This window comes from Rattus norvegicus, chromosome 8 (genome assembly GCF_021556685.1).
Source record: "Rattus norvegicus strain SHRSP/BbbUtx chromosome 8, alternate assembly SHRSP_T2T, whole genome shotgun sequence".
Taxonomy (NCBI): Eukaryota; Metazoa; Chordata; class Mammalia; order Rodentia; family Muridae; genus Rattus; species Rattus norvegicus.
The window spans coordinates 61,634,357-61,662,315 of NC_141541.1; the positions used below are offsets into that span (position 1 = coordinate 61,634,357).

The 27,959-nt window shown below is 38.8% G+C and overlaps 1 protein-coding gene and 1 long non-coding RNA gene across 13 annotated transcripts in view; one reads left to right on the forward strand and one right to left on the reverse strand.

The window, feature by feature from the left end:
• On the forward strand, positions 1–27,564 carry LOC120094159 (uncharacterized). 7 transcript variants are annotated; one of them, XR_015627666.1, is made up of 6 exons: positions 1–138; positions 17,070–17,368; positions 17,837–17,903; positions 18,004–18,253; positions 23,959–24,069; positions 26,292–27,564. It is a non-coding gene; the product is annotated as an uncharacterized LOC120094159 (long non-coding RNA). The 7 variants fall into 7 exon arrangements; XR_015627663.1 differs by lacking the exon at positions 26,292–27,564 and adding an exon at positions 24,546–24,682; XR_015627667.1 differs by lacking the exon at positions 18,004–18,253 and having other exon boundaries at positions 23,955–24,069.
• Positions 1–27,959, reverse strand: part of Atm (ATM serine/threonine kinase) — a 103,973-nt gene that overhangs the window by 74,268 nt on the left and 1,746 nt on the right. For all 6 annotated transcript variants that reach the window (XR_015626422.1, XR_015626420.1, XR_015626421.1 and 3 more), the window contains 13 exon segments: positions 26,821–26,922; positions 26,619–26,731; positions 24,104–24,249; positions 18,169–18,333; positions 15,852–16,017; positions 13,540–13,778; positions 11,724–11,887; positions 10,409–10,575; positions 7,932–8,303; positions 6,965–7,159; positions 5,116–5,211; positions 3,521–3,746; positions 1,896–2,021 (listed from right to left, as the gene is read on the reverse strand). Coding sequence is in view for 3 of the 6 variants with exons in the window: in XM_087560989.1 (XP_087417115.1) it covers positions 1,896–2,021; positions 3,521–3,746; positions 5,116–5,211; positions 6,965–7,159; positions 7,932–8,303; positions 10,409–10,575; positions 11,724–11,887; positions 13,540–13,778; positions 15,852–16,017; positions 18,169–18,333; positions 24,104–24,249; positions 26,619–26,731; positions 26,821–26,892 (2,247 nt within the window). In the remaining 3 variants the exon portion in view is untranslated.

A 27,959-nucleotide genomic window follows, 5' to 3' on the forward strand; every position in this document is an offset into this window, starting at 1 on the left:
AGAATAGGCCGGACTTCCGGATCCCTGGAGGCAAGGAAGAGACACAGGGAGAGGAGTGACAGAGTTGGCCTTGCTTCTGATGGAGAAAAGTTGACCAGATGTGACCGTACAGGCCGCTCGCATGGGCCGCTCATACAGGTGGGTGATCAGGGGAGTGTAGCCGGGACTAGAGCAACTGAAGTTAGGGCAGGTGGGAGGTGCGGAGCTAAGAATTGATAAGGGCACGCTTTTCCAGGCCGGAGATAAGTAGCAACCAGCAACTGTGTCAAAGGGCACGAGGAAATTGAACTGTGTGTTTGTGTCTTTTATGGGCGGATTCAAGGGCAGCTGGGTGGGGGCTGGTAACACGGCCATTTCAGGAGCTTAGGCGGGGTAGCAAAAGCAAGCAAAACAGACTCCCAAGGGAAATAGGGCAAATGGTCATGCAATATGATCACAATGACGAACACCCAAAAAGAAAATGGCAAATCTAAGCTATGTGTGGCAATGAACCTGTAATCTAAGTGCTCGTAGGGTTAATAAGTTCCGGGCCAGGTTGACCCATACAGTAAGACCCAGTCTCAACAAAAATAACAACAACAAAAATCCCACAGACAATCTTAACATTGTTTCCTTTGCAAATCCCAGCACAGATATATTAGTACTGAGAGATGAAGAAAGCTTTAAGCTAGGTGGTGGTGGCTCACACAGCTTTGGTCCCGCCACTCGGGAGGCAGGGGGAAGCACAGAGTTTGTTTCCAAGTTCCAAGACAGTTAGGGTTACACAAAGAAACCCTGTCTCAAAAATGAATGAATGAATGAATGAATGAATGAATGAATGAATGAATGAATGAAGATGAAGTTTTAAGCTTAGAAACTACCCAATCAAGAGCTTTTTATTACAGATCATCTTGGGGGAGAAATTTAAGAGTACAGATAAAATCAATGTGTATAGCTAGACATGGTAGTATAAGCTTTAAATCCCAGAATGTAGGAGGCCCAAGGCAGACACTCTGAGTTTCAGGACAGTTAGGGACCCTACCTCAAGAAACAGTATTCTAATGAAATTTCATTGTGATATGAGATCATTTACCCGATGTATTTATCACTCGCTTGTAAAAACTTCACATTTTAAGGAAGGACACAGTACTTCTTTTAGACTATATAAAAGAAAAGAGTTAATCTATACATATTGAGCACCTAAATACAGAGGACAAAAATGTTTCAGATTTTGGAATATTTACATATGCATAACAGGATATCTTTGAGATATCCCAAATCTAAATATAAAACTTGTTTGTTTCATCAACCCTGTGTTGGTTAGTTCTTTGTTGATTTGACACAAACTAGTCCTATGAGAAGAGGGAACCCTAACTGAGAAACTGGATGATAGGCAAGCCTGTAGGGACATTTTCTTGATTGATCATTGCTATAGAAGGGCCCAGTCCAATGTAGGCAGTGCCATCCATGGGCAGGTCCTGGGGTAAAACACCAAAGTGAGCAAGCCTTGGGGAGCAAGAATTCCTCCACGGCCTCCATTTTCCACCTGCAGGACCCTACCCTGGCTGCCCTCCACGATGCATCATAATTCGGAAGGGTAAACCAAATGAACCTCTCCTCCCCAGGCTGCTCGTGGCCATGGTCTTTATCCCAGCACACAAAGCTAAACAGAGCATCCTACACCCATCTGAGGGTAACCCGTGTCTACATTGACTATGACAGTATGAGGGCAGATGTGGACATTTTCACCTTTATGGTTGTGCTGTAACTAAAATTTCCCAACTCTAAAGTATTTCAGATTTCTTATTTTCAGATTAGGGATATTCAACTTATACAAAAACTTCTTTTACATAATTTGCCCAAGAATTCAATCCATTTAAATGCACCTAAAACTTCATCAGTGTAAATTTTCCTACCTTGGCTTTCTGGAATAATTCTGATTTATATGCTTCGTCTTCAGTTATTACACCCATGTAACAATAGCAGCCAAGAACACCCACCAGAAGACTCGAACACCGGACAAGGGTTTCTGAACTTGTAATCTTAAATCATAAATTTAAAAATACAGTATTAGATATAAATAACCTATGTAGTTTGGAATTACCTCTGGAAGAATAAGTCCCATACATATGAAGAAATAAAAATTCAACAGAGTTAAAGCTGAAATAGTCTGGGTAATACTTTAAAACAAGCAAGAATACCCAGCAGTGGGACACATATTTTAAATCCCAGCACTTGTGAGGTAGAAGCAGGTGGATCTCTTGAGTTCTAAGCATTCTGGTCTACACTGTAAATTTCAGGATAGCCAAGGGTACAACAGAGAGACCATGTCTTGCAAAACCAACCAACCAACCAACCAACCAAAATAAATAAATAAATAAATAAATAAATAAATAAATAGATAGATAAATAAATAGATAAATAAATAAATAAGCAAGCAAGCAAACAGATAGACACATAAATAAATAACATTCAAAGAAAAAAGGGAAAACTAAATTATTTTAGAATGAAACCAGCTATGACTGATGAAGCAGACCATCAGTAAGTGGCAATGACAGAAAAAGAGCCATACTGCTCCTACTTGATTTTTTGGGTCATCTTTTGGGTCATTTTCTAGGGTTGCTTATTTCACTCCTTTGGGAGTTTATAAGTGTTTTTCAACTTTGTCACTTACATAACAGAAAGCTTTGTGGCAGATATAAAGCTTAACAAACTAAGCAACTAAGCATTAAGCAAATTATGGCAAAGGTTGAGATATCTAAACATACGGGTATCCATGGTATAAACAAGATACTAATTAAGTGCCCTTGAAATCGAAATACTACATAGTATGGATTGTTGTTTTTTGGTTTTTCAAGACAGGGTTTCTCTGTGTATCTCCGGATGTCCTGGAACTAGCTTTTAGACCAGACTGACCTAGAACTCAGAAATCTGTCTGCCTCTGTCTCCTGAGTGTTGGCATTAAATGTATGTGACATTACGCCCAAAAACTATGAAACTAATACGTGAAAAATTACTGTGGCTGAACGAATATAAGGCTTCCACATCAAATGTAACATGCGGCTAACTAAATACATGGAATAGGATAGATGCACACCAGGCATGGAGAGAAACGGTGATTTACAAGAGTAGCATCCATGGATTTGTGATGTTACAAAGACGAGTCATTCGACCTCTAACGACTGGGTACCTGCTAGTCCGTTTCATAGCTTTATAATCATTCCACGTGTTTCAAATGCAACAACTAGAGTTTTCTTCTCCTATGACTACAATTTCCCTCCTTTGTATGAACATGTTCATTTCATCATGAAATTCTTAGACTTGCACCAGCACTCCTTCCCACTCTTGTCTACAGAGTTCCCAGAACAAAGTATCTCAAAGTCGCTGTTTTCCCTTCCTCCATGCTAATGTTTCCTACTTGTTGGGCTGTGCCAACATTTACTTACAACCAGGCTTCACGCATCTTTCACTCTCCCATTTTCCTTCCTAAATACTAATAAAAGTTCAAGAATAGACTTTAATTCTTTCTAAGAAATCTCACCTCAGAAGAGTAATTACTTAAAAGCTGTTCTGATAATCCCAGAAGATAATGATCCAGTGATTCCTTGAGATTTTGGTGGACAGAGAAGCCAACACGAGATTGAAATTTTTCTACAGTATCTTCTTTGACAGGAGTTAAAAAATCCATCTTGTCAAAAGTTGTCTGGAGAAACAGTTCTTCCGCTTCTGAGAACGAAGGCTCTTCTGTATCTTCACAGTGCTGCTCACTTCAGGAGTGAGACCAACGATTAATAACCACAATCTATTATCTTTCAACTGATTTGCAACACATTACAAATAAAATCACCAAGAAAGCGTTCACACCACTCAAAGACTGCTGAGGACATTTTTGAGTTAGTCTATCAAATGCTTCTCTTCTTTGGGCTTTTATGGCAAATTGAATTAAGATTAGATGATTTCATTATTAGTAACAGATTTTACTCACAAAAATGTATAAGTTACAGTTCCAAATTCAAGTTCAGCGATATATTTAGACACTAACCCTAGATAACCGAATGTAATCACCAAAAACAACTGCCTTCTTTTCACCTCATTTCCAAAATCAGTGATTTTCTTTCATTTTAAAGAAGTGAGAGACTGGATATCTTCATATCATTAAGCTATTTTCAGTCACAGTGCCAAATGTAGGTCTCTGAGACTATCAACTAAAAGCAAGATTTTAAATATTTTCACGTTAATTATAATTAAGCTTTGTTTTTCAGAATTGGTTCTAGTTACACTGTTCAGGAGGGTCTCCAACTTCTGATTTCAAGATTCTCTTGCCTCAGCTGCCCAGTGTTTGGACCTCAGAACATCATTATATCCACCTTTCCTTAGTTTTTCTTTTGCTCTGCCTTCGATGTAGCTAGTTAGATGGAGTGAGTGAGTGGCTATGTGTGTGGGCACGGGCGTGCGTGTGCACGCCGGATGCACAACTTGTCAAGAGTCAGTTCTTCCTTCCAGCAGTGAGTCTCAGGTCCCAGGGACTGAACTCAGCTTATCAGGTTTGAAGAATGCCTTTACCAGGCTGGAGAGATGGCTCAGTAGTTTAGAGCACTGACGCTCTTCCAGAGGTTATGAGTTCAATTCCCAGTAACCCCACTGTGGTTCACAGCCATCTGTAATGATATCTGATGCCTTATTCTGCTGTGTCTGAAGACAGCTATGGTGTAATCATATAAATAAAATAAAAATTCTTTTACAAAAAAAGAAAAATGCCTTTATCTGCTAAGCAATATCATTGGCACTTTTAAAACAAACAAATTTTACTCAACATACAAACAATGGGTCCCTACTAAAAACTCACTTCACATAAATTTTATGTTCTTAATTTTGCATAACTGTACAGCCTTTTCTCTTAAAACTTGTTAGACATGTTACAATACACATCAATAAAACGGTAACCTTCATCTAAAGCAATAAAATGTAAACTATAATCACTAATAAAAAACTTCTTTCTGATAAGCTATAGGGATATTTCTTCAATCAGACCAATTTTACCTTAATTATTAATAAGATGAGCCCCTACCCTGATAGAATTATCTTTCTAATTAATGCTATATCTTAAAATACCACATATTTTCTTATATAACATACCATTCTGGGGCACTTTGAAAAAACTTCATTGCAGCTTTTGAGTTTTTCATAGTGAGACTTACAAGAATTTTTTCCAGTATGAGATGAGGGAAATTACTAAAAAAGAAAAAGAAAAGCTTCATTTAAAAGACCACATATCATTAAAAAAAACTTTAACATCCATGTATATATAGCTACAAATTAGGATCCTTAAAACTCAGACCCCAATCTAAAAATGCTTTCATCTGTCCTGAATCACTTGTATTGTAAGGAGTTTATTAAAGATGTTAGAACAGTGCTACCGTAGTTCCTAAAACTGCTTAGAATAAATTATACATAATTTTAAAAGGGGGATTTCTTTTTTCAGATTGTCTGTTTATTGTTATGTGTATGTGAATTTCCTTGCATCAATGTCTATGCTTCTTGTGTGCCTGATGCACAAAATGGTCAAAAGAAGGCATCAAGCTACTTTAGGGCCTTAGTTCTAGTTTGTCTTCTCATCATTCATGTAACAAATTTTACCCAGAATACACCCATTATGATTCAGGAGTAGGATGAGATATAGAAAGAAGGGGGTGGTTCTGATGCCAAGGTCCTGCTCCCCAATTGGTTCTTGATCCGTCAGTAAAGAAAGCGGGGGATCAATTGCTGGGCAGAAGGTACAAGAGGGACTTCCAAGTCCCAGAAGGAAAAGGCAGACACAAGGAAGAGGGGGGTGGGGTTTCCCATGCTTTGGAGAAGCCAGCAACTACATGAAGTCTAGGGAAGAGCTGGGTCCTGTGGCCACTGCTACAGGGGGTTGGCCAGGGATGTTTGACAGGGGCTAGGTAGGACTAGCCGCTGAAGTTTAGGGCAGGTGGGAGGAGCAGAGATAAAAATATTAAGGTCGGGGTTGGGGATTTAGCTCAGTGGTAGAGCGCTTGCCTAGCAAGCACAAGGCCCTGGGTTCGGTCCCCAGCTCCGAAAAAAAGAAAAAAAATATTAAGGTCACACTTTCCCAGGCAGGAGATAGCATCACCCAGCTACTGTGTCTTAAGGCAAGTTGAAAAGGAACAAAGGGTGTATGTGCCTTTTGTCCAAGGATTCAAGGGAAGCTGGGTGAGGGCTCGTAGCACAGCTGATTCTGGAGCAAAGATGGATAGAGCATGAAACTACATGCCACAATAGAATGTCACAAAACACACTATAGACCAGGTGTAGTGGCCCATGCCTTTAATCCTAGCACTCAGGAGGCAGGGGAATCCCTATAAGAGGCTAGATTGGTCTTGGTCTATATAGGGAGTTCCAAACCAGACCAGAGTTACATGGTAAGATCATGTAACAAACAAAACAAAAAACACACAGGCAAAAGAAAGAAAAAAGTTCTAAATTTAATGGGAGAAGGACATTTTTGGTATTCTACAATGGGGTAGGTAATCATGATGATTTACTCTGTGTGTGTGCATGTTTTGAAGAAGCCATGGCTTTCAATGTGTTCCTCATAAGTAGATTACATCTACTTAAGAAGATAATATATTAACTGTGGTTTAAACATCGTACAATATATGTGTGTATCGAATATTACATGGCATATGACAACTATGAATACTTTTTATAAATGTTAAATTTTTAAGAAACAATTGTGTGTCTATCCTTCGTGAAAATCTCCCATATACCACAGTGAGATAACTTTTTATTTCAGAAATAATCCGGCACATAGATACAGATGATTTTTAATATTTTGGAGATAACTCCAGGAAATTCTGCACTGTGAGTATAAAATGAAGCTATCGGATCTCAGACGTGTAGCGAGTCTTATAAAGTTAAGCAGGCAAACATGCACAGTGAGAACAGAACAAGAGTGCAGGAGCGTGCCGGAAAGCAGAATTACCTCTGGAGAATGGGAGGCGGCTCTGCGCTGTCTTCCAAGTCGCCCTCTAACTGGTAGAATAAGAGCCACCTCATTATCGACTCCTTCACAGAAAAACTTCTATTTGCGTCACACACACTTTGTTCTGTTCCCATTTTTATTGCATCTGGAACTACACACATGCTAAGCGCCAAAGTCAAGCAGCGAACTGAAGGACTACAGAGAAACACAAGGAGACTGTTAGAGGCCAGCGGTGTTTCTGAAGGGCACACACCTTACCCCTGCTGCTTACCACTAAGCCTGTCATGCACAGGCAACAACGAGGGACAGTTTGTGAAGTAAGCTGTGAAAGGGAGATTACATTTCCCAAACTCTTTTGATGTAAAATTTTTGTCCCGGGGGCTGGAGAGATGGCTCAGAGGTTAAGACCACTGTCTGCTCTTTCAGAGGTCTTGAGTTCAATTCCTAGCAACCACAGTGCGGCTCACAACCATCCATCCTGGGATCTGATGCCCTCTTCTGGTGTGCAGGTGTACAGACAGACAGAGCACTCAGACATAAATACATCTTTACCAAATTGTACAGAGGTACAAGGATGGTTATGAAGGTTGAATAATTATGTGACAGTTAACAATTTAAATTTTATAATCGTATACAAAAAGCTAGTCTTAAAAATAAAAAGGCAGGCCAATGGCTCACATCTTTAAACCTAGCATGTAGGAAGCAGAAGCAGCAGATCTCTTAAGTTTGAGGCCGGCCAATTATGGAAGTTAGCCAAGGCTATGCAGTAAGACCCTAACTCAAAATAAATAAAATTAATTAATTAATTCCTTCACAAAACCTCTCTGTATTATTAAGTATTTTGGGCCAAACAATACAAGCACCCAAAACAGATTTTAACATATCTTTTGCTAAAGTAACAAACTATGAAAATAATCAGGGATATACACTCATGTGTTTATGTAAAATCAAATATAATAGAACCTACCTTGAAGGTTTACAGGCTGAGCCAGTAAATAACTTCCAGAATTCTCTGTCAAGTTCAACTAAACTACCTTGAATAATGGCCCCAAGTAAACCAAAGTTTTCAGTTTGTGTTTGTTCAGAACTTATACCACGAAAGGTAATAGACCAAATTTTAATCCATAGTTTCAATAAATCTGACTTTTGAGAGCTTTCTAGGTTTGATTTCTTGCCTTGACATAAGGCAACTTCGGTAAGGCATCGTAACACATATGGGATGCGTTCTCCACGCCGCTGTTGAGGCAGAAGCTGGTACAGGATCAGTATTAATGGAGACAGCTCACAGTTAGGCAAACTGGAAGGATATTTTGATATTAATCGGGTTGTAATCTGTAGCCTGAAAGGAAAAAGGAAAGGATTATTGTGAACTTTCAATCCTTAATTAAAAACATAAAAGAAAACAAAGATCCAAATACTGTACCTTTCTGTATCCTAACTAAAGAATCATTTTTCACTCTTTTCAATCGTGTTTTCAAGTAAATGGACTGCTGACACTGACTAGGCCCTGCTGCCAATTACAGAAGGAAGAATTACACAGTCTGGCTAGCTACATCTTTACATAAAATCTCAGAAACAACTAAATTTCTCATCTTTTGGCACCAAAAATATTTTATATTAGGAAAAATATAACGTAAACACTTGTCTTTGACACCAATTTATCATTGAATACAATGTTCTTTGAACATTCCAGAATGACAGTTCTCAACCTGTAGGTCACAAGCCCTTTGGGACTTGAACAACCCTTTCACAGGGGTTGCATGTCAGATGTCCTGCATTTCAGTTATAATGTTATGATTCATAACATTATAAAGTAGCAAGGAAAATAATTTTCTATTGGGAGTCACCACAACATGAGAACCATAGTAAAGATTTGCAGCATTAGGAAGGTTGAGAACCACTGCTCAAGTACTACTCAAAACTATGTTATTCATTGCTTCGTGTCTGAGGTGAGGCTCATAAAAGTCATTCTATAATTCTTTTGATTTGTTTGGTGTTTTTTTGTTATTGTTGTTTTGTTTTATGAGGCAGAGTTTCTCTGTGTAGCCCTGGCTGTCCTTGAACTCAGAGATTCACCTGCCTCTGCCTCCCAAGTGATGGGATTAAAGACCTGCACACCTCCACCCGGCTAGTCATTCTTGATTAAATAGACAGATTAAGAATCTAAAGTAGTGGGGCTGGAGAGATGGCTCAGTGGTTAAGAGCACCGACTGCTCTTCCTGAGGTCCTGAGTTCAAATCCCAGCAACCACAAGGTGGCTCACAACCATCTGTAATGGGATCTGATGCCCTCTTCTGGTGTGTCTGAAGGCAGCTACAGTGTACTCATATACAATAAAATAAAATCTTTAAAAAAAAATAATCTATAGTAGTAAAAGATATATACAATCTCAAGAGAAAACAGAAGAAAAAAAAAAAAGTCAATGAAAAGATCTGAATGATCTTCTGTTACAGGTAGACCTAAGCCTACCACGATCATCAGAGAGGTTTCATCCAGCAGCTGACAGGAGCAGAAGCAGAAACCCACAGCCAAACATTGTGTGGAGCTGGGGCCAGTCGGGGAGGGTCATAGGGGCTCAGAGACTGAGGCAATAACCATGGAGCCTGTCTGGGTCTGAGCTAGGGTCCCCTGCGTCTATGTTATGGCTGTGTAGCTTAGTGTTCTTGTCCTAACAGTGGGAGTGGGGTTCTTCTGACTGTCTTGCCTGCTTTGGAACCCTTTTCCTGCTACTGGGTAGCCTTATGTAGCCTTTAGAGAGGGTATTTGCCTAGTCTTATTGTAGGCTGTCATGCTGTGTTTGGATGGTATTTCTGGGAGGCCTGCCCTTTTCTAAAGGGAAATGGGGGAGAGGGGAGGTGGGGAGGGAGGAGGAACTGAGAGGAGTGGAGGGAGGAGAAACTGTAGTCAGGATATACTTCACGAAAGAAGAATAAATTAAAATTAAAAAAACTAAAGTAGAACTGTCAACTACATAAAATTAATGGAAGCTTAAGCAGTAACAAAATCTATATAGCTTTTCCACACAACTCAATTACATATAAATATTCCAGCAACAAGGTGAAAAATATCCTCCCGTCTCCCACTAAAAACCTGTTAAGTCTTGAAGTATCTTCAGGCATGCTGGTTAACATTTCTAGGCTTGGTCCCTTTCAGCATAGAAAACAGGCCTGACTAAATGCAGTCTAATTATCCTAATCAGAGTTAATCTGTGATTATAGAGTTGTGCACATTTAAATATGAATGAAAAAGAAAAAAACAAAAGAGGTAGCCTTGTCTAGCACAGCAGATGAGCCTTTTAGTGACCATCGCAATGTGCTAGAGCAAACACTTCACTCTGCTACTAACAGCTGGTCTGAGAATAGTCAGACAACAGCTCTGGTCAATGAAGGCTTCCCAGGGAAACATGATTTAAAGCACACCAAATGAGAAAATACAACATTTTACCATGGCACAAGATCAAAATCATTCTGTGACTTCTGAAGATAATCTTTTATCACTTCCCAGCCTATGTCTATTTTCCTTCTTTTGCAAGGTACACTGTAGTCAGTGGATTCCCTTTGTGTCGCATAAGACTGAGAAATCTCCACGGATCTGGTATCTGCATTAAAAAGCTGCAAAATGAAAAAAACCACATTTTTATTGCTACAATTTTTTAAATAAATCATTGGGGAAAATATTTCTCAAATGAAAATATAAGGACTCAATTATTAATAAATTATAGAAATATACAGGGGTTGGGGATTTAGCTCAGTGGTAGAGCACTTGCCTAGCAAGCGCAAGGCTCTGGGTTCGGTCCCCAGCTCCGAAAAAAAAAAAAAAACAAAAAACAAAACAAAAAAAAAAAAAAAGAAATATATAAAGATATTAAGAGATAAATATTTTGCATAGCAGTAATGACATTCTAGCAAGTAGGGTACTAAATTTATTTTTGGGGACATTTACCAAAACTTTGAACAGTGTATTTTCAACAGGAGTAAAATTTAATTTAATCAAATAAGACGTAAAAATTAAATTTACATTAACATTTAAGAGAGCAAAATTACTACCAGTATGTCAATCAAATCTGTGGAGAATAAAATACTCATTTATAGTTCCCAATGGAACACTACGTGAATAAAGCCAGGCACAAAAGTCCACATACTTATGATTCTATTTCTATGAAATGTCCAAAGCAGATAAATCACTCAGAGATAACAGAAGTAGATTAGTGGTTAAGAGAAACAGATAAAGATAACCGAAAGCTTGGAGGTCTAAAGTCTCTGTAGGGGATGGGAAAAGGCTTAGGATAGATTTTGGTGATGGTTTCAGAACAAACCAATGGTAATTATTATAAATATTACCAGCGAATTTTATGCTACATGAATACTAATTTTTTTTTTTTCTGAGACACAGTTTCTTTGTGTATCCTTGGCTGTCCTGGAACTAGCTCTGTAGACCAGGCTGGCCTTGAACACACAGATCTCTGCCTGTCTCTGCTTCCCGAGCACTGAGATTAAAGACATTCTCAACCACTGCCCAGTTGATTTTTTTTTTTTTAATTAGGATAGGATTAATTTACCTTCCCTGGAGATGACTGTCATCACTAGCTCTAGACACATGACAAGAGTTATCTTTCAATTAAAAGGGTTAGTTTCAAATATGCATAATTTGAAAATAACTGTTAGGAATATAGAGTAAATTTTATAGGCTTGTCATAATGCAAAGATCCAGCAGGAAGAAAATTAATAGGAAATTTCAAATGTGACAAGAGCTACTAAACCTGGTAACAGACATCTGCCATCAAGTCAATCAAATTTTCCTTGACAGCAATATTACGAGATCCTGAGGAGTATTTCCCTCTGCTTCCTATGTGACTTATCTCATTCACCAGCAGGTCGTATAAGTTGTACAAGATCCTTTTCCATTTCATGGATTCATAAGCACCTGTAACCCAGAAACACAGTGTATTTATATTCAAATTCCACCCACACTGCCAGTTTTCAAAATGGCTCACCTGCTAAGGCACCTCGCACCTCCATATTACCTGCCTAGTCCGACGTCTATTCAGCACTGATGTCCCATTGGGCAATGTCCTTGAAAATTTACTTCCTAATGGTTTTCATCTCAAATTCAGGTAACTGTGGTTGTTATGAATGTCCTTACAGTTCATCTAAACATTTCCCTTTTCTAATGTCTGTGTGATGTCCCCTAAGAAGAGATAACATGCCCTTCTTCCACAAGGGGACCAGCTTCTGTGTGATTTTTATTACGGTTCCGCTAGCACATATACGATGCTCTCCGTTGACAGTGGTTATGTCACCATGCAAGTCACACTCAGTCAATCTACGCCCCTCTTAAAATGCTAACTGGGGCCTGCAGAGTCCGGGAAACACAGTCCTCATGGAAAACTACAGGGCTATTACTTCTCACAAACAAGAGAGCATAAAAAGATATTATCGAAGGCTAAAACTAAGTGAATCTTTCTGGCAGCCTCATAACCCTGTCAAGTTTTCAGTGAACCATAAATATGCAGTTAACTAACCCATTACACCACCCCTTATGGCCTCATCCTTATCCTGGTTAGAGCAGGATGAAAGACAAAAACTGGGAAGTCACAATTCTTTTTTTTTTTTCTATATATCTGAATGTATACACTACACTAAAAAAGCTGATGCACATCCCTACTGGAAAAGAGAGTGGTGTAACAGTTATTCTCCATGATAACCGATGTTAATGGGCCAGACCATCTTAACAAAATCACCACTATGACCCAAGGTGAACTAGACTAAAGGCTAGTACAAGCTTGAATGCAATTATAGACAAGCTATGAGAGTTCATCGACTTGATATCATTCAATCCAGTTTTGGGTTTTTTTTTTGCTTTTTTTTTTTTTTTCCTAGATAGGGTTTATCTGTAGACAGCTGGCTGGATAGCTGGCTATCCTGGAACTCCCTTTGCAGACCAGGATGGCCTCGAACTCAGAAATCTTAACTGCCTCTTCCTCCCAAGTGCCGGGATTAAAGGCGTGCACCAACACTACCTCAATCTACTTCTTAATGAAGAATATTCTTGGTTTAAAATAAAAGGGGACAGGGGATGCAACCAGGGAGAATAAGAGATTCATTACCAGGGCTTTACTGTTGTGTATTTTGCCCCCAGAAAATGAGCCGTGGGTATCATTGAGGCACCCGGTGTGGCCCTTCTACCTCTCGTGTCTTTGCATAAGGTCACTACCCTCTTGGAAACGGAGGAACTGGCTTGGCTATTTTCCTTTCTATTAGAAATAAGAATCGCCATGGAGATAAACAGGCTCCTGCTTTCCCTAGCTTCTTTGGCTCTGCAGTCTACGTCCCCTCTTATTAGGAAGTGGTGGATAAATGGCTGTTGGAGGAAACGTCTCGGACTTGTTTTCCTCTGATACTTTATTGAGTGGGAAGGCAAGATAGAATTACCGCCACTGGTTCAGATCCGAGAGAATGCATGAGAACGTCTCAAGACTAATCACACACTAACCGGAGACACTGCATTCCTCTCCAGATCACTGACGGCACACAGACAGCTTCTATTTCAATTCAAATGGGGAAATTCCCTTATACCTTCCTCAGGCGCTTTGGCTCCCTGTGGATGATGGATGTAAATCTGCAGGTGAATTAGTTCAATAATTACTTCTTTTAAGGAGTCATTAAGTCGATGTTGAGTCCAAATATACAGTAAGGTAGGAAGAATTTCATCTCCTATTTCACACACCCGCTTTCGGAAGTTGACAGCCAAAGTCTTGAGGAAAATGTTAAGGGCTGCTAAGATGTGACTTAAGCCAGGAGAGCTCTTTTCCTGTCTGCAACAGAAAATAAAGTCAACAAGCACACTTGAAAGAATAAAATATAATGTTCAAACAAAATCATATACTGGGTTCTTATCTCTTCAGAAAAACAATCAAAAAACCCCACAACATTACTAACCATTAAAAAAACATTTATTCTCACTTGGGGTTAAGAAATTTTTCCTGTTAAATGTTTCTGCTACTAAACCACTGTCTAAAAATACACGCAGTTTTTTTGTACACCTACAGTTACGTTTTAACATAAACTGAATTTTGCCATACAAATGTGCACCAATGCTTCCAAAATATTTTACCACTTTATTCTTTTTTAAAAATGTGTTTGTTTATTTATTTTTATGTATATGAATTCACTGTCGCTGTCTTCAGATACAGTAGAAGAGAGCATCGGATCCCGTTACAGATGGTTGTGAGCCACCATGTGGTTGCTGGGAATTGAACTCAGGACCTTTGGAAGAGCAGTCAGTGCTCTTAACCACTGAGTCATCTCTTGAGCCCCACTACTTTATTTTTGATATACTACATCTATTCTTAAAATGGAAAGAATGAAATTACTTAAGTGACATCTGACTATCCTTGTTATCAGTTGAGAAAGACCACAGGGCTCAATTTAGTGTCCTTTAGTGTTCACACATTAAGAACATTTGGTTCTAAATGGCCCTTCAAGGAACTACTGGTTCTATAATGTGTCGATGGTTCCTTTTGAAAGACAGTATTTTCTACCCCCACCAATGCAGTGTAGTCTTGTCTCCAAACTGTTGATAGTACTTGCTGTTTATTTCTAGTTAACACAGCTCTTTTAATTACAGTAGCACTAACCTCACTGTGATCTGTCTTGCACGTCTTTGATACCTAACAAGGTTGAATGTGTTCATAAATTGACTGCATATTTACTTTTCTTATTTATTTTCTCATGATGCAGACCAAGATGGCAACAAACGCACAGTCATCCTATGCAGAGCCTCCAGAGTACTGAGTTACAGAAGTTCACCACTACTCTAGGCCTATCTTTTTCAATTAGGGTATTTAAAAACATTTTTAACTAACCTATTTTTTATTGGTTTTTGGGTTTTTTTTGGGGGGGGGATTTCACACAACGTGCCTTGACCCATCTCCCCAGAAAAATGGTTTTTTGTTACCAAGTTTCATGAAGTTGTTATATAATCTGGATGTTAAGTCTTTAGTCAGATCCACAGTGTGTGAGATTCTCTCCCATTTGGCAAGCTGTCTCTTCACTCTGCTCAGTATTTCCTTTCTATGAAGATACTGTAGTTTCTTCTTGCTTCTTTTTTCTTTCGTTTTGGGGGTTTAGTCCCAAAAGATCACTGCTTTTATCTTATAACAAATTTAGTGTGTGTGCACACACATGCACACACAAGTATGCATGAAGAGGCCTAAAGGAGGATGTTGAGTGGCCCAACTGTTCTCCACATTATTGAGAGCTCTTGAAACAAGGTCTCTCCCTCAACCTGGAGCTTACTTGCCATTGTGGAGTAACTCTGGTGGCCAGCAAAACCCAATTATTTTCTGTCTCTAACCTCAACTCCTACTCAGCAAGGCATCAAACTTTGCTCAGTTACACTGGGGTATTTTATTTGGCTGCTAAGGATCCATACTCAGTTCCTCATGCTAGCACAGCAAGTGTTCCTGCCCACTAAGCCACCTCCCAGACCCTTATATCAGTATCTTAAAGTGGTTCATCTGTTTGCTTTCTTCAAGTTTCTCAGTGGCAAAGCTTTGGTCTGTTTTTTGTTTTTGTTTTTTTTTCTTTCTTCATATAGGATGGAAAACAGAGGTCAAGATGCATACAAAAATGAAATATCACAACGAAACATATGACTATCCAGTTATGTATAATAAAAACTTAGTATTCAAGAAAATAGGAATATCCTGATTTGATCACTACCTACTATAACTATACTGAATAATCACATTTTACATCACAAATCTGAGCAACTGAATACCCACTGTTGAAAAGGCAGTCTAATTTAGTCACTAAATCTACAACATGGTCATGGCGAGAAGATCTAACGCAGTTTGATGCAATGGGAAACAAAGTGGTAGGATTACCTGGCATACTGAATAGCCTTGGAAAAAAGATCTAAGAACTTTGAAGGTAATCCATCAGTCTGTGAGCAGCATCCTCTGGTGACAGCATGAATTATTCTAGCCACTAAAACTCTATTAATGTCCTGTGATGGTTTGAGATACAGCCTGATGTACAGGGAAAACAATTCTAAAAATTGAAAAAAGAAAAAAAAAGAATTAGCTAATTATTTTAAAAATCAACTATGTTCAACATCACAATTCAACTTAAATATGCTATAATTCTCCAAGACAAAAGTATTAAAGATAATCTTAAATTTAATAGAATAAATCAATGTTTGTTAATGTATTTAACATACGAACATAAGTAGCACAGTATGAAGGTATCTGTTTTAACAACCAGAACTCAAATAAGCCACTTAATGTCTCCACGCCTATACTGCTTTACCTAGGACTAATCAAATCACTGACTGAGTCCTGGTGTTCTACCAGTGGTGTTTTTTAAATATGTAAAGAAAGTAGTACCCGTTATGAATGGCTTCACAGTTCGCTCTGCTTGTATTTACAACTCATGGATTTTTAATAAAGGACGTTAGGTTCTTGCTCAAAGAAAAAGGGAAGTTTATTCCTTACAGTGATAACAGCAAGCAGAATACTTCCACCTTTGCATTAGGTCCCCAATCTCAACAGCATCGTGAACAGGAATGTTTGACCCAAATGAAAATAGTAGCCCTTTTATATAGAAGTAAGTTAAAGGCGAAGCCATTCTTTGTATCAAGGAAGCCAATGACTCTACCTCTCAGGTTATTCACTACACAATACACCCTTGAAGAAAGTAGTCTAGGTTAAAACAATAACAAGAGTCAGAGATAGGCAGAAAAGTAAAATCCATTGAGAATTGTGCCAGACATAATGAAGAGTAAGCCAGTGGCTTTAGACTTTATTCCCATTAGAAGATAGAGACAGGGAAGAATAACAACTATTTGTATCTTCCTTTTCAATTGTTCACGTCATGCTTCTGCAAAAATAGATAAGTGGCTTAAAATTGGGTATCAAACAACATATATGGCCAATATAAACAAATCAAGCATTTTTAATCATATTATATAATCAGAGTTCATAAAATTATATCAATTATGTCAATATGTTCGCACTGTATCAAATAGTTACACAATGGTAAAAATGTTCACGCACACATTGAAGAGAAGAATCCTTCTCAACAATTTTCTCTTTTATTGACAGATAAGAAAGAGCAAAGGCCAACACTGTCACTGCTTCTCACTAAAGCACATCAAGCTACCTATATGTTACTCAAGGGGAATGATCTAAATTTTCAGAATCCATCATGCCCCCCTAAAGAAGGTGTGTGAAGGACATCACGAAACACCTCAAGAAGTCTCAGAGAGTGCAATCCTGCCTGCTTTTTCTCGTAAGACGCAATGGATGCATTCAGATGACATACTTTCTCCATGAACAGTAAAACTTCTTGTGTGAAGAATGTTCGTGGAGTTTAAAAAACAAAATCTCAAGTATCATCAGAGGTAAGTTTCTAGGGACACTGTATGAGCGAGCAGTTGTGTCAGCGGCCGATGGAGCTGACTGGCACGAAGCTTCAGACCTGTGTTTGCGTCTGTTTAGTGCCCTGACGGACGGAAGTGCAGTGCTGCAGTGCTTTACAGTAGGCCTGGCTCTGGTGGGGCCTTCAGTTACAGAGCTTCCCAGTGGCCCACGGGTCAGGATTTGGGATCAGGATGTAATAACGACTCTCTCAAGTGCGAAGACAGGATGTCAGGAATAGGAAGGAATTCTGTATCATAGCACTGAACAGCCTGCTACCACATCTCTTTTAACATAGAACTCTTGCTTGCAACCTCGGTGACATCTCTGTCTTTTGGGTTCCTCCTTTATTTATGGCTATCACTGTTCTGTGTGCACACCGTAAACAAGCTTGTAGAAAGTGAACGGCACAGTGATATTTAGCTGTTTTTTTTTTTTTTTTTTTTTTTCAGTCACTGGACTGCTGAACAGTTGAAAACGGAGCAGTAATCTTTGAAACCGGTAACTCCAGTTCCAGTGGTAAGCACCTACCATGCACATACGTGTCTTGATACTTTTGAGAGTACAAAGTAAATGAAAAGTAAGAACTGAGCATGGTCGTGTATACCTCTGACTCCAGCTTTGGCACACCAAGGCGGGAGGATTCCAAGCTGAAGGCCAGAACAGGATACACAGCAAGGTGTAAGAGAATTCAGGCTCTGAAACCACAGTGATATGATTTCATCGATGTAATGTTAAACTCTGAGCCATCCGTGCGATTCAGACTCACAGCCTTCAAACCTACCTAGCCACTGCTGCTGAGACACTTCACACCAGTATTTCCTCACAGACAGGATGTCTTTGAGAAGAATGTTGCTGCAGTCAGCTCCGTAAGTTGCGCCATTAGATGAGTCTTTCACTGTATCCATGACGTAATTCAAGAGGTCCTGACATTTTAGCCTGGGTGCTCCTATTTAAAAATCAAACAAAACGGTAAAAATGCATACATCTTAAAAACAGAGAACCCTTCAAGTGCCAACTTCTTTAACCAATTCCACTCAGAAAATTATTATAAAGTTGCTCTCTCATCCAACAGGGTCTGGTAAATTCTATAGGCCCTAAGTAGAAATTCAGCAGGTTGGCTGTTTTGTTAATAAAGTTTAACTGGAACACAGTCATGTTTCTGCATTCACTACATACAGCAAATGACAAGAAAGGAGTATCTGCAACAGAATCTATATGACCCAGAAAGTTAAAAAGGAAAAAAAAAAAAAAAAAAGACATTTGCTAGATGGCTCCATTAAAGATTAAACTTACCAACCTCTAAAAATACAGCAAAAATAATGAATTTTTATACTTGATTCACAATTTGTAGTACTGGACTTAAAAGAACTCTAAGTCTCTGAGCATCTTTATGAATAAATTTATTAAAGTAATCTTGAATTATTCTAATTAGAAATAGCCTAGTAACTCTGAAAAGCAAGATTATTTCCATGACATCTACACAGCATACAAATGGCATACATGTAGAAAAGGCTGAAATTTTAACAACACAATATTTTAGATTCTGAAAATTCAGTGCTAATAAATGTTCTTTTAAAATGGGTTAAGCCACTAAACCTTTTCTTTGTATGTGTATGGGTGTTTTGCCTCCATATATGTCTCAGCACTGCATGTATGTTGTACAGTGCATGCATGAGGTCGAAAGAAGGTTCCAGATTTTCAAGAACTGAATTTATACATGGTTGAGAGCTCCCATGTGGGTACTAAGAATTGAATCCAAGTCTTCTGGAAAGACAGACAGTGTCATCTTCCCCACCCCAAATTTGTATTTTCAAAGATAACAAAATTACATTTAAAAACAAAATTATGCCAGGCACAGTATTACACACCAATAATCCCAATAGTCCTTGGTAAAGACACGATTCTGGCTAAGGTACATTCTTGACTATACGGTAAATGTAGGACTATCTTGAGACACAAGGAAACCCTATCTAAAGAAAATGGGGGGGGGGGATTTAGCTCAGTGGTAGAGCGCTTGCCTAGGAAGCGCAAGGCCCTGGGTTCGGTCCCCAGCTCCGAAAAAAAGAACCAAAAAAAAAAAAAAAAAAAAATGGGGGCAAGGGATTTAAGTTTAAAAGGGTGATCTATCTCTAGGTAATAGCTGGAGTAATGTAAATTGGAGGCTAGCCAAGGCTACAGAAATAAAAGTGTTTTATTTTTATCAAATCATACTGATACCAAAACTAAAGGGTTATCATTTCTTCAATACTGACTTCATTTTGAAATTGAACTACATGTAGACTGCAATTCAATATGCATAAGTGAATTAGGTTAGCGTTTTCTTAATGATGAGAATGGTTATATTCAGAATTATCAGGCACAGTAAGTACTCACTGACATCACAGCACAACAGCTTTCGGTCATGGCTTACAATTTCAGGCATCTGACCCAAGATGCCTCCCACACCTGTGTGATCCTTTCCTGCCATTCCTGGGGTAGCTTTCTCACAATTCTTGATTTTTTTTCCCCTTCTTCATCTTTTTTTTTTTTTTCCTCGGAGCTGGGGACCAAACCCAGGGCCTTGCGCTTGCTAGGCAAACGCTCTACCACTGAGCTAAATCCCCAACCCGATTTTTTTTTTTATATATACATTTGTTGTATTGTCAGAATATTATGGAAAGGAATAACTTACCACAAATGCCCAAGACCAACAACAGACAAGAAATTTAATTTCATAAGTATTAGGATGAAATCTTAACTTTCTGTATTCTTTATCCCAGAACATTCTCTTTCTCTGTCAAATATAATTATTTTAAAATTTATGCTATTTCCTAATTCTCTCAGTAGAGATGAAAATTCAGCGGCACAATATTTGTCTAGCATGCAAAAAACAATGAATACTATACCTACCATTGTAAAAAAAAACAAAAATGAAAATAACAAAATAAAGAAGTAAATAAAAATCTGTTTTATAAGGAGGCTGAGTTATTTATATGCTTAAGAAACCCCGGGAAACCAGTTTGCATGCCTGGTTTCTATTTTCTACACTCTGTGCTTAGTAAAGGATCAGGGACGCTGGCATTACTTTAAGTTCCTTCTTAACGATTCCCACACCCACTAGTTTGTGAATGATTTTCTTCATTCTACTTTGGATACAGTATTTAAAAAGTCTGTTAAAATCTCAGCCTGTGTTTCAATTGCCAGCCACCATTCGGTCCATGCAAATAAATAAATAGAACTGAAGAAGCAAAGCAGAATGACAGTAGCTCTCTAGCTTTACTGTAGGTCTGCTGACACTGCAAAATTCCATTTCTCAAAAAAACAAACCAGTTTTATAGTTTTTTTCCTTTTACTCCTCCCAAATCTTCCCCACCTCCCCTCTTCTCCAGATTCACTTCCTGTCTCTCATTAGAAAAGAACGGGCTTCTAAGAGACAACAATCAAACATGACAAAATAAGGTATAAAACAAAACCCATCATGTCGAGGCTGGACCAGGCAACCTGAAAGAAGGAAGAGAGCCCAAGATCAGACACGAGAATTAGAGACTCACTAGATCACACCCAGGAGTCCCACTAATGTGAAAGCTAGAATATACACACACGGCGGACCTGGTGCAGACCCGTGTCAGCCCTACGCTTGCTGCTTCTGATTCTCTGAGTTCAATTTAAAAGCTATCCTCTAAATAAAACAGTACTTTCTACCTACTTAAATGATCTAGTTTTGGCAATTTTACTTTCTGGTAAACTAACATATTGGTACACTTTTAATTGTGATCTCCATGATTTACTTAGTAACTAAAGGTATCTTTTCACTAGAAGATAAAATTGTAAGCTACAGAATTTTCTGCTGGGCAACAAAACCTGGTGTCTTTCACCAGGAACTACATGTTACAAATTAAGGTCCCAATTCTATAAGCCAACAGAACAGTGTTTGAGTGAATATAAAGCTATCACATGAGCCAAGTCAAGTATAAAACGTTTCCATGTAGCTTTCCTTTCTAAAAACGGAATCTTGAGAGGATGGAAAATTTCTTTAAACAGCTACTCATTAGATTTGTTCTACTATATCATTAGTCAACAGCCTATGTAGTTTTACTAAAAATTTACCACCAACTAGATTTTATAATTACATTTTACGTGTGTATATGCGTAGCTGTGTGCATGATACTCACCGACTGTTAAAGAGTTGGTTCTCTCCTTCCCTCACGTGAGTCCTAGGGACTATACTCAGGTTGTCCGGCTTGGCAGAAGGCCTTTTACTGCTAAGCCATCATAGCAGACCATGGATTTGCCTCATTTTTAACCTAAATTTGCTATCACAAATCCACATCCTTATCTACACAGAATGTACAAAGTCTGAAACTTCTCAACAAACATTTTCTGCTCTAGCTTTCAGTTTTAATATAAAGTCCATTTCTTTGCAAAAGCTTATGAGGATCCTGCATTTCTGCTTCAAAGACATCATTCTTGAGGTCAGCAAGATGGCTCTACTTTATGGTACTTGCAGGCAAGCCTGACTGATGATCTGAGTTCAATTTCGAGTCATGGCGAAAGGAAAGAGCCGACATCTACAAGCTGTCCTTGGACACCCATGAGTACATCATGGCAAATGCACACACGTACAAAAAATAAATGAAACGTAGGAAAAAAACTTTAAAATCCACCTTCAAAATATCATAGGTAGGGACTAAAGGTGCTTCTCAGCAAAGGGGAGCTGACCTAGCACATACAAGGCCCAGGTTTAATCCCAGTACCACACATCTATCTTCACGTACACACACTTAATTAACTATGTAAGTTCAGGATGAGAGATGTGTGATTTATCACTCACGGGGAAAAAAAAAGACTTGATTTTTAATCCCTTTTTTTCTTTAAATGATAGCAAAATATTGAGCTGTAACTGCGTTTTGACCACAAGAGGCAAGTGTTATCTCAGAATCAATAGTGCATGCCATAGGTATGAGGACCTACATTTGATCTCCCAAACCCAAAAGTTGGGCACTGTGGCACGCAGTTGTAATCTTAGCACAGATTAGACGGAAGGATCCCCGGGCCTTGTTGGTCAGCAAACTCAGCCTATTTAGCAACAAGCTCCAGTCCAACAAGAAACTCTTTAACAAAACACACAAGCTGGATGCCGCCCAACTGTCCTCTCATTCACCAGAATACCTGTTGCACCCATATACGTGAGTGAATGAATGAATGAATGAATGAATGAATGAGCGCATAGCCAGCAATGGGGCATGGATTTGCAATCCAGGCACTGAAAAAGATGTGAGGCACCTGGATCATATATCAGAGGCCAACCTGGGCTATACTGAAAGACCCTGCCTCAAAAAACAAAATTGAAACAAATATGCTGTAGACTGTGACAACTACATTATACTACAAGCCTGAGTGCCACTCTCTGAGGAATAACAAACTCAAGAATATCAGGTCAATGAGCTGAAGGAATTAGGGCCATTTACCTCAGAGGAAGAGTACTGAGGAATGCTATGGCTATTTTCAAATATATCAAATGATGTCACATTGAAATCAAATGCTAGGTTTTCTGTGTATAATTTAAGTTAGAGGGACGAGAGACATAGCTTAGTGGTTAAGAGGGTTTGATGCTCTTACAGAGGACCTGGGTTTGGTTCCCAGCACTCACATAAAACTATCCAGTCCCAGAGGATTCTCCTGATTTCTTCAAGAACTGGAATATATGGTATACCTACATACACACAGACAAAACCACTCATCACATAAATAAGCAAACCCTAAAAAGTAGTAGTAGCTGGAGAAACGGCTCAGAGGTTAACAACACTGACTGCTCTTCTAGAGGTCCTGAGTTTAATTCCCAGCAACCATATCACAAAATCTGTAATGGGATCTGATGCCCTCTCCTGGTGTGCTGGAAGAGAGCAACAGTGTGCCCACATACATAAAATAAATAAATCTTTGAAAATAAAGGAGAGCAGTAATCCATGAAGACAGACTTTTAAAAACCCCTTTTACACATTTTTGTTTATTTCCTTTGTGTGCATGCACATGCTCACACATGCTAACACATGCTCACACATGCTCATACATGCACTAAAGCACCCATGCTATGGTCCATGTGTAAAGGTCAGAGTTAGTTTTCCCCACCATTTAGGTTCTGGGGCTCAAACTCAGTTCATCAAGGTTCCTGGCAAAAGTCCCTTTAGCTGCCAAGCCATCTCACCACCTGACAGGATTTATACCTCAAAACTGTTCAGCCTCCAAATGGTTATTGAATCCCTGAGACTGCACTTCTGCTAATATGTAGAGGGACTATAAGAACAGGGGAACTGAAGCATTAATTTTTAACCTGTTCACTTCTGTTATGCTAAATTACTCTAAATTTTGATCCCACTATATTAAAAGCCAGTTTATGTGCTAAGAATTTCAAAAGGTACTTAATTTTTATGCCACTGTTATTAAGATCAAATGTATGTATGCTATGGTAACTACTGAAGCATTTGTGAGTAATGCATAGTGTTGTTTTACTTTTGTTGTTGTTGGTTTTTTTGTTTCTTTGGATTTTATTTTATTTTTATTTTTATTTATTTATTTATTTTTTTTGAGACAGGGTTTCTCTGTGTAGAGATCTCTGGCTGTCCTGGAACTTACTCTACAGACCAGGTTGGCCTCAAACTCAAGAGATCCACCTGCCTCTGCCTCCCAGGTGCTGGGATTACAGGTGAGCACCACCACACCAGGCCAATGTCGCTTACTTTTATTTGCACATTTGATGAAGAATCTGACCAGACTGCTAATCTCTTGCATCTTCTTCTGTCTGGAGGTTTGTGTAGAGGCTGAGACATTTGATTTTGCTGTTCTAAGACTTTCTGTTTCCTTTTGAATGTACTTCTGCAAAAACCTTCAAGAGAAAAAAATCATGTGCTCGTTAATGCTCACACTTTACCATTTCAAACTCTCCTGTTTATCCACCCCCCCGTCCCCCCGTGGCATCTTTTACACCACACTGTTGTACAACAGGCTCAATGAAACCACCTCTGTTCAAAGTCCAGCAAGGCACACAATCAATACCAAGCCTCACTGCAAAGCTCTTAATCTGTACCCTGCACAGTTCTCTTTCACCTTACCTGCTTGCTCAGAATGCTACTGAGGATGTTCAACTCTCCTGACATTATGAGCAGTTTGTTATAATTCCAGGCTTTAAAGGAAGGCTGTGTGGAAGATACGGAAGGCTGGCCAGGATGGATGGAAACCTGGCCTCTCTAATCAGCTTATGAAAACCGATAATAGTAATTATAATACTGCAAGTAAAATAAATGCTCAAAGAGAAAACATGTATTTTTCCATCTTATGTGCATTTAGAACTTTAGTGTCAGGCTGGAGAGATGGCTCAGTGGTTAAGAGCACTGACTGCTCTTCTAGAGGTCCTGAGTTCAATTCCCAGCAACCACCTGGTGGCTTACAACCATCTGTAATGAGATCCGATGCTCTCTTCTGGTGTGTCTGAAGACAGCTACAGTGTACTTATATATAATAAATAAGTCTTAAAAAAAAAGTTTAGTGCCAAGTTAAGAGATAACAAAAAAAACAAACTCATAAGCTTGGCAGTGGTGATCCCTGCCTTTAATCCCCACACTCAAGAGTTCAAGGGCAGTGTGGCTTTATTTTTAGATCCAGAATTTTTAAAAAACCAGTTTTAGCCAGGCATGGTAGTGCACACCTTTGGTCATGGCACCAGGGAAGCAGAGGCAGGCAGATGTCTCTGAGTTCGAGGCTAGCCTGGTCTATAGAGAGAGTTCCAGGACTGCCAGGGCTACATATAGAAACCCTGTCTCAAAAGCCCAACCCCCACCCTTGCCCAAAAGTTTATCTGTAGGTATTCTAAAACAATTTACCATTGTATGAAGGGATAGGAAGGGCTGGAGAGATGGCTCAGCGGTTAAGAGCACTGACTGCTCTTCCAGAGGTCCTGAGTTCAATTCCCAGCAACCACATGGTGGCTCACAACCATCTGTAATGGGATCTGGTGCCCTCTTCTGGTGTCTGAAGATATAGCTACAGTGTATTCATATACATAATAAAGAAATTTAAAAAAAAATTAAAAAAAATTAAAAAAAAAAAAAGGGATAGGAATACCTTCCTTACTACAATTGTTTACTTTGTTTATTTGTAATGAGCCGAACTCCTTATCTTCTTTATCTCTACCACCTTCCCAAGGTTAAAGGTGTTATACACTCTACCAACTTCTGTTAAATTCTACATAAATTTAAAATGTTTGGGGGGCTGAGGAGATGGCTCAATGGTTAAGGATCAAAGTTCAGTCCCCAGACTGCAAGTAGGACAGTTTACAACCTCTATATAACTCTAGTTTAAGGATATCCAATGTTTACTTTTGGACCCCAGGAACCTGCCTGCACACACACTTAACTTACTTGACAAGGACACAAAGACACACAAATAAATAAAGATATTTTTATATTTTCTGCAAAAACCTTTCCCCCCGAAAAGTCTTATGTTTTCAATTGTCAATGAACTTAAGCTTGAAGATGAAATTTCAATATAAAAACGTATCGACTCTGCCACAAACAAGTTGTTAAACTGCTTGAATCTGAAAGTAATCCAATATTTACTTTACCTGTTTTAGTATAATTTAACCCATGAAGTACTTATAATCAGCAAAAATAAAAATGATAAATATATGACTTACTTTTTTTTGTTGTTTTGAGACAAGATCTCTGTTAGCCCTGGTTGTCCTGGAACTCCTGTAGACCAGGCAGGCCTAGAATTCAAAGATCTGTCTACCTCTGCCTCCAGAGTACTGAGATCAAAGGCATGTGCCACTGCCCAGCAATCATAACTTACTTTTGAATCAATTTGAAACAAATTCTTATAATCAAAATGAACAAAATCCTTACTCTGTTGTTTTTGTTTTGTCTGAAGCAGGATTTCACTACATAAACCAGGCAGGACTGGAACTCAGTATGAAAGCCAGGCTGGCCTGCACCTATGCACCTCCTGCCTCAAGAAAGCAGTAGGACAGGAATCCTACAATGCATCTTTCTTAATCTTACAGGATATACATGTAATGCATTCTACTGAAGAAATGACTTAAACGTTCCCGTGTTCTGTATGTTTTAAAAACTCTTGTATAACCACAAAGGGCCAACTTCCTACGTAACAGACAATGATACGCTGTGAACAAAATTGAAGAGTAAAATGGCCTTACAAAACAGAAAAACAATGCAAGAAAAACAAACCCAAAGAGGATACCTGAAAACAGCATCCCAATTCAGATATTTCCCTTGTTTGGAGTCAGAATGCCTATCCAAATGTTGAACTGTTTCAGGATCCTGAATCAGGCGCTTAAATTTATCCACTTCTTTCTGAAAATGAAAATAATAATAATAACAACACACTATGTTAACTATCACACATTTTTTTTTCAAGAAAAACTTCTTCTATAGTGCATTACCCTTCGTTCTGTAGCCCTGTCATGTTCTAACTGCCGGCAGCAGATGAGCAGGTCATTCAGCGCTAGACTCATGGTTTAGGATTTCAGAACGTGCATCCTCACCTGTGAAAAGAAAGAAACATACATACACGATTTCATGTGAGGACTGTGATGTACCAGTAAGTTGTACTTTAGACCTGGATGGAATTATTTTAGACATTAACTATACATTGAAACCTAACTGTACACCCAGAGGCACACTATGATCAAAGGCACAATAATTTTTCTTACATTTCTATAGGACATTTTCTTAAAATACATCAAAATTAGGCTCTAATTCTCATGCGTGCTTTGCTTAGCATGATAATGTATTCTTTTGAATGAAACGAAACATTTCAGTATTATCTCTATAAAAGGAAAACAATGACTGATAACAGCAAACAATATGTTTCACATCTGCAGTGTTTCCGGTCAGGCATGTTAGAGGCATCTGGAAAACAACTGAACTATCCTGACACATGGCCTACCCTCTTGAAGACATCTGGTGATAGTGACCACCAGACAAGTATCAATGCACAGTTCCAAGTTGTAACATATGCCTCAAAGGAAATAAAAATACAGCAGGAAACCAAAGAAGAGAACAGAGTGTGTCCCAGCACATTCCTGTAATCCCATCAACAGTGGGAAGGTTAAGAAAGGAGGATCCGCAGTTTAAAGTCACCTCAGTGAGAGGGTGCCAGAATGAGCTATAGAAGCTCCTGTTTCAAAAGAAAAGAAAAAATTACAACAGTTTAGATAAGCTGTCACGAATATGTATCAAAGGAGAAGTAAGTTAACTCGATATCTGAATAAATTGGTGCCAATTACAGGAAGAACTAAAAAGTGAACATTTTAGGGACAGAGATCAGAAGAGCCAAAAGATTTAGGGAACTGAAAGACACCCAGAACTGTGCTAGCTTGCACAGCACACACACTAAAAATAGAACTGTGCAGAGATGCATAAATTCGTGAAATGTTCCAGGTTAAAAAAACCAAAAGAAAAAACAGGCTGTGGTGGTATTCGCCTTTAAACTTGGCACTCAGGAGGCAGAGGCAGAGAGAATGGCAGAGAGAGAGGCACACAGAGAGAGGCAGAGGCAGGTCTATCTGTTGAATTCAAG